A 19,246-nucleotide genomic window follows, 5' to 3' on the forward strand; every position below is an offset into this window, starting at 1 on the left:
TGCAAATGCAAATCCCACAGTGAGAAATGCTTCCCATCCCCCAGACTGGGGAAAAATCTAGAAAATCTGACAACACCAAGTACTGGCAAGTATGGTTGGGAAAAGGAGCTTTCATTTAATGCATCAAACGGCATCAGGACTTAGGCAAGCTATCTGTCACAACCGGGTGAACTGCAAATGCCTCTAACTTCTCACACTGTATCAATGTTTCATATAGTACGTCCCCATCCAAAGACATTATTTTTCAAACTGAATTTTCTTTTTTGGATGCACTGCCGGGCTTGTGAGGTCTTAGTTCACCAACCAGGGATTGAACCCAGGCCCTCGGCAATGAGAGCTTGGAATCCTAGCTCCTGGACTACCAGGAAGTAACCCCCACTCGACCCCTGCCAAATACATTTTTAAAAAGCTACATGGATGGGGGAGGGGGTAAATGCCAAAATGGACTATAATCAGAAACAAATGAAACAAGTATTTCATACAGTCAACATCATCTATGGAAGACAGAGAAATAACCCAACTTTCTAATACAGTACAGTAATGATGTACCCTTTGGTTGGAGACAATTAAAAATTTAAAACCTGTAAACAAGTATTGTCTCTTATATTTGCTGGGTCAGCAATTCTGAAACTACATCATTTTTTAATCTGTACATTGTTCACATGAAGTTGCTAATATTATTATGTCCATTTTACTGAAGAAGAAACTGATGCACAGAGAAATAACGCCAGATCACGCACTTAATAAATCACAGAGCTGGGCTTGACCCCAGGCAGCCAGGTTCCAGTATACACGACCTTGACCTTGGCATGTACTGCCTCTCATAGCCCTGTTGTCACCGAGTGGCTTAGTATTAGGGTCCTCTCCGTTGGACAGAAGAGGCATCAGAGGCTCAGACCAGAGGTCAAGCCATGCACCTAACATCACACACCTAGTGAGTGGCAGAGCTCTGACTCAAACCCATACCGCCGAGTGCCAAGTCTGTGCTTTTATCCACTGCAATAAGCTGCTGGAAAGAGTTAGCCAACATTGCAAGACAATGAATAATCCTAGCTGTAGTTGTTACTGTGCTAGAGGTCTTGGTTTGCCCCTCCTGACCACAGTCTAAGCTTCTCCATCCTGCTCTGTGCCCTGGGTGGGTGGTGCCCTATAAGGATCACAGCAATTGGCTCCCCTGCCTTCTGGCTTCCAGCTGGGCTGGGCTTAGGACCAGATACGTAATTTGCAGGGCCCAGTGCAAAATTAAAATGCAGGTCCTTTGATTCACATGTTAAGAATTTCAAAATCAGTAGAGGTTAAGATTCTGTGCTTCCACTGCAAGGGGCGAGGCTTCGATTCCTGGTCGGGGAACTAAGATCTGACATGCCCTGCAGCATGGCCAAAAAAAAAAAAATGAATTTCAAAACTAAGGGGCGGGGGGTAGATGTATTATTTCCCAGCTCCTCCCTGCAGCAGCAGCCATTTTGTGTGTGTTTTTTATTTTTTTTTGTAGTCATTCATATATATATATTATATATATAAAATTTTATGATTGATCTTTATTTTTGGCTGTGCCAGGTTTTCGCTGCTATATGGGCTTTCCTATAGTTGTGGTGAGCAGGGGCTATTCTCTAGGTGGGTGCATGGGCTTCAGTAGTTGCAGCTCCTGGGCTCCAGAGCACAGGCTCAACTGTGGCACACAGGCTGAGCTGCTCCTCGGCACGTGGAATCTTCCCGGATCAGGGATCGAACCTATGCCACCTGGGAAGCCCCTGTAGCCATTCTTGACTAAGGGCCCCTGCTCTTGTCTGGAGACTCCATGCCCCCTCTCCCTCCCCCCTAGAAGTGAAGGCTCCCTGCTGCTGGCCCCAGTGGAGGGTGCCTTCTGTTTCCGGTTGGGACCCCGACAGTCACAGATCCCCATCTGTTGGGAACTCACCACACCCTGGTGCACAACTTTCACTTGGGGCCCTGGGACGCCTGTGTTAAGGCAGAGATGGGATGACAGGCTCAGAGCAGGACTACACTTAGGCTGGGATTTGAACCCAGGCCTATCTGCCTCCCCTGCCCTAGCTTTCATCACTTGGCCCCTGGCTGCTTGTGCTTCTTGCTCTCTCTTCTGTCTGACCATCCAGGCCATCACTTGTCTCTGCTAGTACTCTGGGCGATCTCAGAGCAGACCTGGGGCCAGGCCATCGCCGCCTGCCCACTGTCTACCCAGCCAACACTGTGTGGACCTCAGATAGTGATGGATTTTTCAGAGACCAGTGAGGGGGTCACCTTCCCCCACTGTGGTCTGGGAGTATCAAGGGAGGAAGGCGACTGGGAACTAAATGTGGCCCTGAATGGCCACTTTGTGGCTGTGTGACTTTGGGAGAGCCACAGACCCTTCCTGTGCTGTGGTCTCCTCACATGTCCAGTGAGGATGGCCACAGCCCCTCCTTGTAGGGCTGCTGCAGAGGAGGGATGGGTTATCTGTGGCGGGCACAGAGCGCAGATCAGTGGTTCTCAAAGTGTGGTCTGGGGACTCTTGGGGATTCCCAAGATCTTTTCAAGGCGTCTGCAAGGTTTCAACTATTTTTTAAAAATATTTGGCTGCGCCAGGTCTTAGTCGCGACACGTGGGATCTTCAGGCTTCATTACGGCACGCAGAATCTCTAATTGTGGCATGCAAACTCTTAGTTACAGCATGTGGGATCTAGTTCCCTGACCGGGGATGGAACCCATGCCCCCTACATTGGGAGCATGAAGTCTTAGCCACTGGACCACCAGGGAAGTCCCTAGGTTACAACTATTATTTTTTTAAAAATACTAAGGTGTTATTTGCCTCTCTCATTCTCTCCCAGGTGCACAGCAGGGTTCTGCAGGGACTGTAGGGCCTGTGCTATTGGAAGAGATGGAATGCAGAAGCAGTGAGAATCCAGTGCCTTTTTCATGGCATGCAAGATCTTAGTTCTCCACGCAGGGATCAAACCCACGCCCCCTGAAGTGGAAGCACAGAGCCACTGGACTGCCAGAGAAGTCCCTCCAGTGCTCTTTTAAGCCAGGCATGAAAGGAGGCTGTAACACTGAGAATGAAGCCACCCTTCGGCCTCCATTGTTTTGGAAATTATAGCTATTCTTTGAAAAAGAATGCTTTGGGGATAATATGTGACTGACTGATTCCTTACTGTTGTTTTAAAACAAACCGATCATTTAAATATGTCTCAGTTTTAGGGACTTAGCTCAGCTGGTAAAGAACCTGCCTGCAATGCAGGAGACCCTGATTTGATTCCTGGGTCAGGAAGATCTCCTGGAGAAGGGAACAGTTACCCACTCCAGTATTCTGGCCTGAAGAGTTCCATGGACAGAGGAGCCTGGCGGGCTACAGTCCATGGGGTCGCAAAGAGCTGGACATGACTGAGCGACTTTCACTTTCACTGGTGGTCCAGTAACTAAGATTCTGTGCTCCCAATGCAGGGGGCCCAGGTTCGACCCCTGTTTGGGGAACTAGATCCCATATGTTACAACTAAGAGCCTGCATGCCACAACTAAAGATGCTGCCTGCTGCAACTAACACCTGTACAGCCAAATAAATAAAAATATATTTTTAAAATGTCTGTTTTAATTTTTAATATAGTAAACATCAGGAGATATAATCCACACAAACCAGTTCTTTGGGATTCTCAGGGATTTGTAAGAGATCCTGGAGGTTTGTAAGGGATCCTGGAGATGAGGCAGTTGAGAACCACTGGGGTAGAGAAAGCGGTAACGACCCTGGTATCTCATGCAGGTGTGTGTTTCTCTTTGCTCCTTTGCCCATCTCTCCAGAATGGGAGCCTCATGGGGGCTGCGATTTTCCGTCTGTTTTGCTTACTGCTATATTCTAGAAAAGTGCCTGGCGTGCTGACATAAGTGCTCAATACAGATTCGCTGCATAGATAACTGAATAAATACTCACCGGTGACATGGGTTTTTATTATCAGTCGACTTTTTTTTTGCCAGACACCGTGTCAAGCACTCTAGATGCATAATTATGCAGGAGCAGTGAAGAGGTGAGGGACCTGGATTTGAATCCAGGCTCGGCCACTTGCTACCCTGGGCCATACGTTCACCCCCCAGAGCCTCAGGCATAGTTCCTAAGATGTATGGGCAGGAGTTGTCACACCTTGGGAGGTGAGACGGACTCAACACCCACATTCAAACCTTCAGTCAGCGCACCAGTCAGATACTGAGCATCCACTGGCTGCCGGGCCAGAAGCAGAGATAAAGCAGACGTGGTCTGTCTTCTAAGAGCCCCTGCTTTGTGACGGAGACGCTGTCTGGCTGTGTGTCCCTGGGCCAGGCATGCTACCTTCTGTGCCTCAGTTTCCTTGTTGGTCAAATGGCAGATAATAATAGTACTGCTCTTTCAGGATTGCTGGCGGGAGTCAGTAAGAGCTGAGCAAGGAGGCTTCCTCAGTAAGAGGACACTCCATGAACGCCGTTTCTTCTTGTTGTTATTTGTTTGCCACGTGGCACAGCATGAATGATCTTAGTTTCATGACCAGGGATCAAACCCATGCCCTCTGCATTGGGAGCACGTAGCTGTAACCACTGGACCGCCAGGCAAGTCCCATGAATACTGTTATTGTTCTGTGTAAAGCCATCCCTCTAGCCCTGGGCCTTGGTTTCTCTATCCAGGGAAACAGATGTCAGGGTTCTGAGAAACCCTCAGTGTGCTTGTTACCTACCTTCTTGGCTCTGAATCTTTCTTCTCCCTTTCCTCTCCTGCCCTAGGGGCGGCAGCTGCTTCCAGTAACTAAGTAGCTGGACTGCCTCATATTCCCTTTCCGCTTCCAGCCCTTCTAACACATTTGAACTAAACCCCTATCTTAAATATCCTCTGAAATACCTCCAGTGGGGTCTGACTCTGGCTGGGGCCCTACTGTGTTTAGAAAGCCCCCATCTACATCAGCCAGGCCATACCTGCAGCTTCTTCAGCTGGCTGTTGACAGTGGCCAGGTCCCCACCAGGATCCACGTCTTGCAGCTGGCTTTCCATGTGAAGGAGTTTCTTGTCCAGCTCCGCGAAGCTCTGCACCAGTTGGTCAGCCTTACTGGCCTCAAAGAGCTGCCTCGCCTTGGCCTGAGTGGTGCTTTCCAGCTCCGCCCAGCACTGCCGGATCTCGCCCAGCTTCTTCCGCACTGAGGCCGCCAGCTCTGGTTTCTCCTGCATCAGTTGCTGGCCCTCCTGCCCCAGACGATGGGGGGTAGGAAATCAGAGTGAGGGAGGGACAGAGAAATACGAGGGCAGCAGATCATAGGGAGAGATATGGAGAGAGAGACGGAAGCAAGGAGTTGAGAGCACACAGAGAGATAAAGACATGGGGGGGTCGATGCAGAGAAAGCACCAAGCATGGGAGGAGAGACGAGGAGAAACGGACAGACAGTGGTGGGGGCAGAGAGGCAGAGAGACACACAGAGGCATGGGAAGGAGACAGGGAGAAAACAGTGATGGACACAGATATGTAGCAAGTTACAAACATGGCAAGAGGACCATAAGACAGAGAGAGGCAGAAGGAAGAAAGAGACAGAGGGGGAGAGAGGCAGAGAGAACAAACCTCTGTTACATTCAAAGTCAAGGAGCATGGCTTTGCCTCCTGCCACCATTTATGGGGCACCAGTGACCATTTAAGGGTTTAAGACCCACCTTGGTGTCTCCATTTGAGTTAGAATGGTGGGGGGATACAGGGCTGCAGGTCTAGGGGCAATTTTGGGGGTTGATGTTTACAGCACAAATCTACCTGGGTCCCCCCAAGACTGAAGTCCAGCTCCCACATATGTTGGCCTAGAGCCACATATATCATATTACATATTAAAAATAACAACACCATAGCAATGACAGCTCCTAGGTGCCTGGCCTTGTGTTAAGTACTTTAAATACACAAGAGCCCAGGGAAGTTATTATTTATTTCCTTAATTTTAAGGTAGAGCATAATATATATGGCTGAGCCCCTTCACTGTTCACCTGAAACAATCACAATATTGTTAATTGGCTAAACCCCAATACAAAATGCTTTTGGTGTTAAAAAATAAAATTAAAAAAATAAAGTAGAGCAAGGTCTATTGGATAGAACAGGGTACTATATTCAATATCCCATAATAAACCATAAGAAAAAATATATATACATCTATCTATCTATACATATACATAACTGAATCACCTTGCTGTACACCAAAAACTAACACAATATTGTAAATCAACTATACTTCAGTAAAAAATTAAAAGTAAAAAATAATAAAAAATGAAAATACAGCAGAGCAAACTGAGGCTCAAAGAAGTTAATGCAATTCCCTTGAGGTCCCAGAACTAGTAACAGGCATAGACAGAATGAGAGCCCTGGGATGTCCCTGGAAGTCCAGTGCTCACTTTAACCCTAGCTTCCGGGGGCTGCCTCACCTTGACTGCCTAACTTCCTACTGCAAATGCTCCAAATGGTGTGGAAGGAAGCCTGGCGAAGAGATTCTAGGAAGGGGTGAAATATTTAACAGCCATTCAGAAGAGATGCTGGCCATTTTACAGACGGGCAAACTGAGGCTCAGAGAGGTTACATGAATTACTCAAGGCCACAGAGCTAGGAATAGGCATGGAAATGACCTGAAGCAGTTCAAAGGTATGAGAAATGCAGGCTGGCAGTGGAGTGTGAAGGAGGTGAGACGTGAGTTCCCTGGAGACCCCTGACCCTGGGCAGAGGCAGAGGGGCTTTCTGAATCCTCACCCTCTCAATCTTCTCCAGCCACTCCTTATTCTGAGCCAGCTCGGCCATGAATGCCTGGTGCCGGAGCCATCTCTTATGCAGCTTGTGGCCGTCTTCCCGTGTGCCGTCCCGCGCCATTAGCATCTTCTCATGGATCCAGCCATCCAGCTGTGCAGGACAGGGGGAGGGGCTCAGCCAATTCTCCACAACCTAGCATAGCCCCCCATTCCCACCACGATGTCCCCAGTTTGGAGGGGGGGGGGCTAGGCTTCTAGGACTGGGGAGGAAGAAAAAGGTGGGATGGAAGAACCTTTGCAAGTAAGGCCTTCATGGCGGGGGTTGGCGGGTGGTAGTGAGGGCAGCTTAAGCCCTCTTCTAGGGAGTAGAGGATGGATGAAAGGCTCTCCAGAATGCCTCATCCCTTAGCCCCTGTCTTCAGGACAGCCCTTCTCAACTTCCCATAAGACCTAAGCTCCCAGGCAGGGTTCCTGGACCAGTCTTCCTACCCCTAGCCAAATCAAACCTCCAAAACAAGCCCTCCAATCTAATTTAGTTCATTCAGCCTTGCACCCCACCCCCAGAAATACTTAGATTCTTTGATTCCTCTCACCACCTCTAATAAGGACCAATTCAAGGTATCCAAATCATTCCCAAAGGTATCAAGTGAAGGCCCCATATCTAAACCCAAACCCCCGATATGGCTAGATGAACCCCTAAAAATCTCCCAACTAGCGCCAAGTCTGTGTGCATGCTCAGTCGTGTCTGACTCTTTATGGCCCCCATAGACTGTGGCCTGCCAGGCTCCTCTGCCCATGGGATTTCCCAGGCAAGAATACTGGAGTTGCCACTTCCTGCTCCAGGGGATCTTCCCAACCCAGAGATGGAACCTGTGTCTCTTGCATCTCCTGCATTGGCAGGTGGATTCTTTACCAGTAGCACCACCTGGGAAGCCCCAGTACCAAGTCTAGTTCCCTCCAAACCATCCCTCCCATCTGGGGTAGACCTGTGCCCTGCAACCCAGGTCCAGCCTGGCTAATGAGCCCACAGGATTCCCCAGATCCAGCCTTGAGGATTCAGACCAAGACTACAGTTTCCCAAGACCATGATGAGTTCTAACCCCCAAGCAAAGCCAACCCCCCAAATGCAAGCATCAGGGCTACCTTCTGGCTCCCCAAATGAGTCTGCCCCAAAGGAGACACTCCAAATCTAGGATCAGACTCTCCAACATGGACCAGAGAGAACTTCTGTAGCCAACCCCCCTCCCAAACCAAAGCCAGTTCTAGTGCCCCCACTTCCCAACAAAATCAGTCATCCAAACACAAGCAACAGGAGTGGGCCCTTCTCTCTACTCTCAGCAGGACCAATCACAAGGCTGCTTTCTGAGCCACCCTTCCCTTCCAATAAGACTTGTCCCTCAAGCAGGAACCTCCCCACTCATGACCAAACCTGGCACCTGGACAGTTTGCTCCTCCTCTTTCTCCTCCCCCCTCAGTCACAAGATTCTCCTCCTCCCTCTTGGAAAAAAAAAACAACCCATGGACTCTAGCTTGCAGTCATAGCCAAGGACAAATTCCCAGTCGGCCAAACACCACTCTGTCCCCTGGGCATGTGCTCCCCAGGGGTCCAGGACAGTTTCAGACTCCTTCATACATACATAGACACACACACACACACACACACACAAGCCAAGTCAAATGCTGAATCCTCCAACGCTATTCACAGATTCCCCACATAACAGGGAAGAGTTTGCCAATGGCAGTCACAGCTCACAGGGAAAGCAAAGACCCTGAAGGAGAGGTACTCCGTCATCAAAGTAAAGTCCCCCCCAAAGTGACTGACCCCCCCATCACTGAAGGCAAAGCCAGAGTCCCAAATAACTGGGGGAAAAGCCCCCAAAGTCGGAGCACTCCAAACCCAGAACAAGTCCAAGACCCTCATCGCCCAAGGCAGATCCCGGCAAAAGTGACTCGCCCCCATCATCTAAGGCTAATTCAGATTCCGAAAGAACCAGGGAAGAATCCCTTCAAAGGTTGAGAGTTCCCCCACCTCAGCGCAAATCTCAGATGCCCCACTACCCAGAGAAGAGGCCCCTAGAGAGGTTGGGATCCCCTTAATCCCCAGGGCAAACCCACACTACCCCAGGAGTAGCCTTAGAAGTCCCGTATCTCCGATACTATCCCGTGGGACCCGGCCCCTCAGTCCCACCCGCAGCAGCACCGCGGACAGCTCCCGGCATCTGGGCCCCTCCCCGGGGCTGGGGTCCCAGCGCCCAGCTGACCCACCCCGCGCCGCCTACGCCCCTCCCTCCCTCCCGCGGCGGGCGGGCGAGCACGCGCCCAAGCCCCCTACCCGCCCCCCACCCCGCCCGCCTCAGCGGGGGCGCGCATCAGCCCCCTCCCCTGGGCGCCCCCGAGACCTGAAGTGGCGGAGGCGTTGATGGGGCGTCCCTGCGGCGGGCGGGCGGGTTCTTGCCCCTCCACTGCGACGGCGGCGGCAGCGGTGGTGACGGCTGAGTCTCCGGCGGACGCGCGCCCCCTCCCCCGCCCCCGCGCCGCGGCAACGCGCCCGCCCGCGCGCGCCCCCTGCCTGCCTCGGTGCCCGCCTCCCTACCGGGCCCCAGATGCGGGTGGAGAAATCATCACCCTCCCTAAAGCGTGGGGTGGGGGGCGGGGGTTCTGCGCCATCTCAGATGATTGGGCTTGGTCCAGAACAATCTAACGAGAGGGGGAAGGGGCTCCAGGGCCAAACAGCGGCGGAGATGGGCTGGGGGGTAGGCTGGAGCCTGGCTTACCCCAGCGATGTGAGGGGGGGTGAGCTTCTGAATCATCTCTGATGGGAAGGGGCTCAGATTCCTGGCTATCTCAGATATACAGGAGTGGAAAATGTGGGAGGGGGCCTGGACTCTTATTTAAGACTTCAGTCCAGAATACTCTCCCAGTGGGAAAAAGGCAGGGGACAGGGAGTACCCGAACCTATCTCTAGTGGGTTCGAGTCCCAGACCCATCTCTAACGAACTTGAGTTGGGAGGAGAGGATGGAAGCCCTTAACCATTTCATGGGTGGGGTGGGGGGCGGCGGGGGGAGTGGAACACGGGGGTTCACCATGGCGGGAATCAAATCATCTTTGACTGGGGGGACTGGGACCTGGTTCCTGAACCATCTTTGGTTGCAGAAAACTTGTACTGTGTCTTCGTGGAGGGGTTGCTAATTATCCCGGGTCAGGTAGATAGGTGAGACCAGGATCATCTCTGTTTGATATTAGGAAAATGTTTACTGGGCCATCTCTCATGGGTCCATCTCTTATGGGGTCAGGATCCAGCATAGTTTCTATAGAATGCAAGGCAACATTATCTCCTGAGTCGTCTCTAATGAAGAAAGGGATCTAGATCACCTCTGTTTTGGGGAGATCCTAATGGGTGTGCAGATCATCTCCAAAGGGGCAGAGCTTGATTCCTGGACACTTTTAAAGGGGTGAAGCCTTGGTCCTGGACCACCTTTGATCGAAACTGCGCTCTGGATTTCTGGTCCACCCGCGCCTCCCCGCATACTCCTCTCCTTGTCTCTGGTCCCTCTCCCCGGCAAAGCACTTCTCACGAATCTCCTGCGGGTAAGGTGAGATCAGCGCGCGTCCCCGCGGGACCCTTGGGCGCGGACGCGCGCCGTTGCCAGGGGCGCCCAAGGCCCCTCCCCGCGCCCGCGTGGGCGGAGGGACTTGAGGAGCATGCGCACTGAGGCCAGGATGCGCACGCCTCCTGGCGGTGCCAGGTGAACATCGCTCCGCGACCCACTTAGACGGGGCGTCCCTGCCCCCACCACGCCTCTGCTCTGGAGCACTTTCCTCCCTAGCGAAGAAGTCCCAGTGCCCAGCACAGCTGGAATTCGGCTAGAGTTCCTACCTCGTGGCAGTCTCGGAGGAAGTGCTGCAGCCCAAGCTGGTCGTGTAGCTTCTGCATCCATTGATGGGCCCGTAGTTGATTTTCTTGGCTCCTGGGGATGAGGAGATAGGAGTTGGGGGAAGCCTGAGTTTGGGGGCGCTAGCAGCAGGGCTGTGAGGGCATCGAACTTGGCAGGGCTAGGAACCTGGGGCATATGTACGATCGAGCGAGAGAGCAACGTGGGGATGTGAGGAAAGGCAAAGAAACATCAGTGGGGGCAAAGCCAGAGACAGAGCTGGAGAGGACAGAGGGGAGGGAGAGAGGGACAGAGACAGGTAGACATCTGGAAAGAAAGAAATACAGACACTTAGAGAGGCACAACCCCATAGAGAGAGATAACAGAGATCTACAGACAGAGTAAGAGATACCAAGGGAGACAAAAACTTAGAGAACAAGAGACACCTAGAGAGAAAGATCAGGAGGGAGAGGTAGACTGACTCAGAGAGACAGAGAAGGATGCAAGGACCTAGAGAGACAAACAGAAACACACACAAGACCAGAGACAGACAGAAACAGAGACCTCGAGAAAGAGTGATTGACAGAGACTCAGGAGAGACGAAGAAAGAGGCCCAGAGATAGAGAAAATAGGAAAAGACAGAGAAAAAGAAATGAAGCAGGGGTAGTGCCAGAGAGACAGAGAGCAAGAGACCACCATAGACAAGGAAGCAGAGGGAAAGAAAGTGGCTGAGGGAGTCTTGGGAGGGAGAGCCCAGAAAGGGACAGGTAGAGAAGTGGCAAGATGCCACCAGTAAGACACAGCCAGCCAGACAGACGGCTGCAACAGAGCTGGAAAGAGGGATGAAAGCAGGGCATGGATAGAGCAGGGCTGGAGCCGTAGGGAGGCAAAGAGAGGCAGGCCCTTGGTCTAAGTGAACTGGCCAGGCTGCACCCAGGCCCCGCCAACCCGGAGCCAGCAGGCATCACAGCCCCAGGCAGCCTGGCCTCCTGCCTGCAGTGCAGGCAAAGCGCCCAAGAGGCCTGGCAGAGAGGGCTGAAAGGGTCCCACTTTGCTATGCCTTGAACAAACAACTCCCAGCTCAGAGTGTTGGCTGGCATTGGCTGTTTCCTCTGCCTGGAACGCTCTTCCCCTCAAAGTGTGCTTAAATGTCACCTTCTTAGCAAGACCCCTCCTGACCGCTGCCCAACACTTTCTGGCTTTCTTTTCTTTAACGTTCTCCTTTGCACTTAACACTATCCAACACACTGTATATATCCCGTATTTATCCTGTCTTCCCCATAGGATGTCATTCCACGAGGGCAGGAATTTTTATCTGTTTTGCTCACCCCTGTATTCCCCAATACCTAAAAAAGGGGCCTGGCACACAGTAGGTGCTCAATACATATTTGATGAGTGAAAGAAAGCAAGAGAGACATAGAGGGGACTTCTCTTGTGGCCCAGTGGTTAAGAATCTGCCTGCTAATGCAGGGGACACAGCTTTGATCCCTGGGCCAGGAAGATTCCATGCACCACGGAGCAACTAAGCCCACGCGCTGAAACTACTGAGCCCTCTCTTTAGAGCTCATGCTCTGCAACAAGAGGAGCCCATGAGCAGCAATGAAGACCCGGCACAGCCAAAAATTAATTTTAAAAGACAGAGAAAGAGAGACAGGCAGAGAGAAAGAGGGAGGGCAGAAACAGAAGTAAAATGTCTGAGAAAAAGAGAGAGGCAGCAGAAAAGACAGATGTAGATATAAGTAGAAAAAACAGGGAGAGAGAAGGAGACAAATACATAGATTACAGAGAGATGGAGGCAAAGCGATGGAGTATGTGAGAGGAAGTTACAAAGATAACCGAGCACACAGCTGAATGGAGGAACATGAAGAGCCAGAGACAAGCAGAATATGGACTCCGTCCCGCCCAGATTCAGCTCAGGAAACAGGAAATGCCTCTGAAATGGAACTGAACTCAGTCCCTCCAGGCCTTCACCAGCCAACTTGTCCCAGGGATGAGAGAAACCCTTTGTCTCCTGGAGGGTGAGAAAACAGCTGTGACCTCTGGCCAGTCTGTTCCCCTCTCTGAGCCTCATGTGCCAAATGCAGACAAAATGCAAGAACATCTTTTCACGCAGGGCAGGGCCAGGTTCCAGGCGAGGTGAGGCCCATGGGGAGAGAGAAGTGACTTGCCCTGAATCTCACAGGTTGACAGGCAGAGCTGGGACTGGGACCTGGCCCTGTCTGACCCCAGGGCTCCCTCAGACCCCTGCACCTCTTCCATCCTGGACCTGCCCATTCTGCCCATGCTTCCCCCAGCCCGGCTCTGACCATTCTTGGCCATTCTTGCCAGATGGCATGACAGCTCTGTAAAGGATGGAATCGTGTTCTGACCCGATTACCAGGGGATGCCCAGCATTGCCCCACATGGAGTCGGGAACACAGCATGGACTCAGTCCCTGTTTAATTGGCTGAAGAATAAATGAATAAACAATAGAACAAAAGAAACAAGTAATGACTTCAAAGGAAGAAAGGCGCGACTCAAAAGAACAGCCCTCCAGGCTCCTCCTCCTCCTGATTCTGCAGAGCCTGGCGGAGAGTAGATACTCAAGAAATGTGAAGGACTTCCCTGGTGGTCCAGCAGTTAAAGAGTCTGCCCTGCAATGCAGGGGATTTGAGTTAGATCCGTGGTTAGGGACCTAAGATTCCCACATGCCTTGGAGCAACTAACCCTGTGTGCCACAACTAGAGAGTCCGTGCCATGCAGTGAAGATCCTGTGTGTGGCAACTAAGACTTGATATAGCCAAATAAACAAATAAAGCCAATACAATTAAAAAAAAAAAAAAAGAAACATGGAGTGAAAGAAAGAAGGTGCCAGGCCTGGAGTTGGGGACACTAGATCATGAATTTGTTTCCTCAGGATGAGAATCCCCATACAAGTTTCCTTTAGGAAACTCCACCATCCATTTCCCAAATAAATTTAGGGAAAAAGGATGCCAGAGCCAGACAGATGAGGGGCTGGGGTCTCAGGACTCTGCACAGTGGTGGAGGGACGGGGTATGATTTCCATCAGGAGACAAAAGACAGAGGAGTATTAGGCTCTCCTCTGGCCTCACTCATGCCAGAGAGGAGAAAGCTGGGGTCACGAGGACGAGTAGAAACAGCAATGACAGACAGAAAGAAGCAGGCCTGAAGGAAATCCTGTAAAGGACTCTGCTTGGTGTCGTGTTGTTCAGTCGCTAAGTGGTGTCCGATTCTTTGCGACCCCATGGTGACTCTTTTCGACCCCACAACCTGCAGCACACCAGGCTTCCCTGTCACTGCTTGGGGGCTGGAATATTTCTTGGGAAGGGAAGGGTTGCTGTTTTGCCCAGGGCCTAGAATAGTGCAGCCATGAAATTAAAAGACGCTTACTCCTTGGAAGAAAAGTTATGACCAACCTAGATAGCATATTCAAAAGCAGAGACATTACTTTGCCAACAAAGGTCCATCTAGTCAAGGCTATGGTTTTTCCATTGGTCATGTATGGATGTGAGAGTTGGACTGTGAAGAAGGCTGAGCGCCGAAGAATTGATGCTCTTGAACTGTGGTGTTGGAGAAGACTCTTGAGAGTCCCTTGGACTGCAAGGAGATCCAACCAGTCCATTCTGAAGGAGATCAGCCCTGGGATTTCTTTGGAAGGAATGATGTCAAAGCTGAAACTTCAGTACTTTGGCCACGTCATGCGAAGAGTTGACTCATTGGAAAAGACTCTGATGCTGGGAGGGATTGGGGGCAAGAGGAGAAGGGGACGACAGAGGATGAGATGGCTGGATGGCATCACTGACTCTATGGACGTGAGTCTGAGTGAACTCCGGGAGTTGGTGATGGACAGGGAGGCCTGGCGTGCTGCGATTCATGGGGTCGAAAAGAGTCGGACAGAACTGAGTGACTGAACTGAACTGAACTAGAATAGTGCTTGACACACAGTAGATGTTAACATTGTAACAACCAGTCCTGCTATTCCAGGCTGAGGGCAGGCTTGGCAGAGAAACTTTTCACAGTACAGACTTCTGCAGCTTTGGGGTTATCAACCACAAGTTACCTTTTCACCAACATCAACTTAAATCAAATCTAAAGCAATATGGAATTAAGTAGAAATCAGAGAGAGAGAGAGAATTTCCTGGAGGCCCAGTGGTTAGGACTCAGCTCTTTCATTGCAGGGAGCACAGGTTCGATCCCTGGTCAGGGATCCAAGATCCCACAAGCCTCATGGCTCGGCCAAAAAAACAGAGACAGAGAGGCAGAAGTGTGATGGAAGGAAAGGGAACTCTGGCCTCGTCACCCCTCCTCTGTGCTGAATCCCAGCCCCTGGGCCCCTGGGGTCTGAGGGACCTACTTCTCCAGCAGCCGCGTCACAGCCTCCTGGGCCTGCTCCCCGTAGGCGTTGCCCTGTCTCAGCAGGCCCTCGGCAGCCTGCACGGCCAGCTGCATCTTCTGCTGGTTCAGCTCCATCGTGGTGAGGAAATCGCGGTGCCGCTTCAGCGCCTCCTCCACCGACTCCACGGTGCCCGGCAGCTCCTGACCTGACAGTGCCATCTCCTGGGGATGAAGGACGGGGAGGCTCTGGTCGGCCCTGCTCCATTCAGGACCAGACTGCCCAGCCTCCACTTTGCTCTCCCCTGCTCACTAGGTTCTAGCATTGAGCGTGCCAGGCGTGGCCCCACGTCAGGTCCTTGCCCCATGCTGTTCCCTCCAGATATCCCCATGCTGGCTCTTTCACTTTCCTCAGGTCTCTGACCTTCTGTCAAAAGTATCATCCTCTCCACACTCCCCCCGCCCCCGCAGCTATCCCTTTACTCTGCTTTATTATTTTTCACAGCGTATTTGTTGTTGTTCTTTAATCCCTAAATTGTGTCCGACTCTTTGCAACCCCATGAACTGTAGCCCGCCAGGCTCCTCTGTCCATGGGATTTTCCAGGCAAGAATTTTGGAGTGGGTTGCCATTCCCTTCTCCAGGGGATCTTCCCGACCCAGGGAGTGAACCCAAGTCTCCTGCTTGGCAGGTGGATTCTTTCCCACTGAGCCACCTAGGAAATCCTTTCATAGCATATATCTGACATGATATTATATATGCAGTTACTTTTTTATCATCTCCTCCATCTCCTACACACACACACACACACACACACACACATATGAATGCCAGCCACATGAGGATGGGATTTTGTGTTCTGTTTCTTCTGTGCTCAGCTCCAGAAAAGCACCTGATATAGCGTAGGCACTCCGTAAGTATTTGATTAATTGATGAAGACTTACCAGGTGCCATGTGACTTCAAGGAAGTTTCTTCCCTCTCTGGGGTTAGCTTTCTAACTGGTAACATGGGTGGGTCAGAATGAGTGTCTCAAGGCCACCTCAGCTTGCAGTGTTTAGTAACCTCATGATTCCAGGGGCCTGCTGTCTGCTCCTCCAGCTCATCCTCCGTCTAAGCCAGCTCTCTCTTGACACCAGCACAGGCTGTCATGCTTTCCAACAGGTGCTCCTGCTCAGTCCTGTCTGACTCTGTGTGACCCCACTGACTACAGCCCACCAGGCTCCTCTGTCCATGGGATTTCCCAGACAAGAGTACTGGAGTGGGTTGCCATTTCCTCCTCCAGGGGATCTTCCCAACCCAGGGATTGAACCCTCGTCTCTTGCATCTCCTGCATGGGCAGGCAGATTCTTTACCAGTAACACCACCTGGGAAGCCCATGTTTTCTAAAATGATTCCTAAAAGCTGGTACCTACTCTTGGACAATCTGAAAACTAGGTATTTTTATCGTGTCCAAATCCTCAAACTTGGTTCCCGTCGCAGAAAGATCCTTGATTTGGATCAGCTGTTCCCAGATAACCATGGCACTTGATTCCTCAAGCCATAATAAACGCAGTGACGCTGTGCAGACAATCTGCCATTCCCAAGAAGAAGATAGTCTGCTAATTTAGGCCCCCACAGCCACATAATCCACAATCATTTACTGACCACAAGAATCCCTCAACCTGAACCTTCCTGCCATAACCTTCATCCTCTGTTATCCACCCCAAGAGCTTTTTTAAACCCCATTAACCATCACCAATCAAACTCAAACTCTTATTTCCTTCCAGATAACCCACAAACCCAGGAAGTCACTCCAAAGAACGTCCAAGTGCATTACTCACTCAGAACAGTCCACAAACTCTTAGTCACCCCTACCAGACTAAGACACCCTACTCCCCATCGTAATACTCAAATTCTGTTATACACACACCCACACTTGTTCACACCAGATTATTCACAAACCCAGCTATTCATACCAGATACCCGCGCCCCTCCCCCACCCCCGCAGCATGAGGTACGCCAGGAACCCAGTGGTCCCCGCAAACACACTCCTCCATAGAGTTTTCTGTTCCCGAAATCCCCTGCGGCCTCAGACACCCACATGTGCCAACCCCCGAAGCGGGCACCTGGTTGCGTAGCACCGCTCGCGCCTGGCGTAGGTCGCGCAGAAAGAGCTGGTAGACGTGCGCCTGGACCAGGGCCTCCCTGCGCGCCTCCCACAAGCCGAGCAGCTTGTGCCAACCAAGTTCGAGGTGTGGCAGCCACTCGTCGAGTGCCAGGCCCGGGCCCAGCTCCGCGCCGTCGCCCGCCAGCAGCGCCTCGCTGGCCGCCACGATGCGCGCGTAGTCCTCCTCTCGCTGGTCCACTTCCTCCTTGAGCGCCGCGTGGCGCGCCAGCAGCGCGTCTGCCTCTTCCAGGCTGCGGGGCAGGGGCCCCTCGCCGCCGCCCGCCGTCTCTTGGGCGCGTACCAGCCAGTCCAGGAAGGCGTCTAGGTCGTGCAGAAAGCGCTGCAGGCGTCCGGCGGCCGCCACCGCCTCGCCACAGGCCTGAGCCGCGCTGGCCAGAGCGCCCCACTCGGCGCCCAGTTCCTCCGCACCCTGATGCAGCCGCGCAGCCTGAGCCGGGAAGCGCACAGCCAGCAGGGCCGCCTCCTCCAGGAGGGCCGCCTGGCGCGGCTCTAGCGCTTGCAGAGCCGCCTCCAGGCCGCTAAGGCGCCACTGCAGGGCGCCGCCCGCCCGGGGCGCGCTCTCCACAGCCCTCCGCTTCTCGCGCACCTGGGTGCGCACCTCCGCCACCTCCAGCACGTGGTTCTCCACTAGCAGCACCGCGCTCACCTCTTCTTTTCGCTGTTCCACCAGCTCCACGATGCGGTTCCACCTGCCCAGGAGAAGCAGGGCAGTGTAAGGAAGATGGAGACCCGCCCCCACCCTTGGGTGTGGAGGGCCCATGACCCTGGGTGGAACCCAGCCACTGTGTGACCTTGGAATGTCATCCTTATCTCCCGGGGCCCCAGTTCCTGCCTGTGTAAAATGGACTCTGCCGGGCACATTTGCTTAGAACAGCGGTTCTCAAAATGTAACCTGAGCGAGGGCAAAGCTATCTTCATCAAAATGCTAAGACGCTATTTGCCTTTTCACTTTCATTCTGTGCCGAGTGTACTGTGGAGATTTCCAAAAGCTACAGGAAAAAGACTGATTGCAGAAGCAGACCTGAGTACTCAGCTGCCTTCTCTTAAACCAGACATTAAAAAGATGTGCAAAAATGCAAAACAGGAACTTTCCTGCTGGTCCAATGGATAAGACGCCCAGCCCCCAATGCAGGGGCCCGGGTTCTTTCCCTGGTGGGGGAACTAAGATCCCACATAGGCAACTAGAGAAGCTCTCACCTCAACAAAGACTCAGCACAGCCAAAGTAAATAACAATTTTTTAAAAATGCAAAACAACACCATTCTTCTTGCTACAATTTTTTGTTTTGAAAAAGTCACTTTTTCATTTAAAAAGTTATGTTACCATAGTAAGTTTATTATTGTTATTTTAACGACTTACTATTTTACATTACTCAGTATTAATTTCTAATATAGTAAATACTGACAGATATAACCCATTAATCAAGCTCTTTGGGGGTCTTTAAATTGCTTTTAAGCACGCAAAGGGTTCTGGAACCAAAGAATGTGAAATCTGTTGGCTTATGACGTCAGATAATATGTTGGATGCAATAAATAGTAGTTGAGCATGTACTATAAGCCAGGTGCTGAGTCAAACCTATTTTATCCTAAAATAAATTTATGGGACTTCCCTCATGGTCCAGTAGTTAAGACTCCACACTGCCAATGCAGTGAGCACAGGTTTGATCCCTGGTCAGGGAACTAAGACCTGTAGGTGCCGTCAAAAGATTTTTTTTTTTTTTTTTAATTTGTTCTGTGCCCTCAAGCAAGTGATGATACTGCCGAACAGTGTCAAGCTCAGAGTCAGGTCTGAGTTGTGTACCCTTTGGTTGGCAACATTCTCTGTGCCTCATTTCCCCACCAGTAAAATGCACACAATCATAGCACAGTACTGACCTCACAGGGGTGCAGTGAGAGTCAAATGAGTTATTGATATGATTCGTGAAGCACTTCAAACAGTACCTGCTAGCTAGGAGTGGGGATACACCGGGACCACATCAAGCCCCTTTATGCCTCAGGGCCTTGGCCTTGGCTGCACTCCTGGCCTGGAATGCTCACCCTCCCTCCCCTCCCCCATCTATACTCTTCCTGTGGCTAGATCCTTTTCATCCCCTTTGAGGGCCCAGTTCACAATGCCATGACACGATCTAAACTCACCCCCAAGGCCCATTATGCCCTACCAGG

At 51.6% G+C, this 19,246-nt stretch overlaps 1 protein-coding gene across 1 annotated transcript in view; it reads right to left on the reverse strand.

Moving 5' to 3' along the window:
• The window catches only part of SPTBN4 (spectrin beta, non-erythrocytic 4), an 80,712-nt gene that overhangs the window by 28,282 nt on the left and 33,184 nt on the right, over positions 1-19,246 (reverse strand). Inside the window, exons 16-20 of the mRNA XM_070387684.1 lie at positions 17,024-17,774; positions 14,942-15,144; positions 10,593-10,683; positions 6,719-6,865; positions 4,927-5,190 (exon numbers count right to left, since the gene is read on the reverse strand). Coding sequence (XP_070243785.1) covers positions 4,927-5,190; positions 6,719-6,865; positions 10,593-10,683; positions 14,942-15,144; positions 17,024-17,774 — 1,456 coding nt within the window. The remainder of the gene's footprint in view (positions 1-4,926; positions 5,191-6,718; positions 6,866-10,592; positions 10,684-14,941; positions 15,145-17,023; positions 17,775-19,246) is intronic.

Source organism: Bos mutus, chromosome 18 (genome assembly GCF_027580195.1).
Source record: "Bos mutus isolate GX-2022 chromosome 18, NWIPB_WYAK_1.1, whole genome shotgun sequence".
Taxonomy (NCBI): Eukaryota; Metazoa; Chordata; class Mammalia; order Artiodactyla; family Bovidae; genus Bos; species Bos mutus.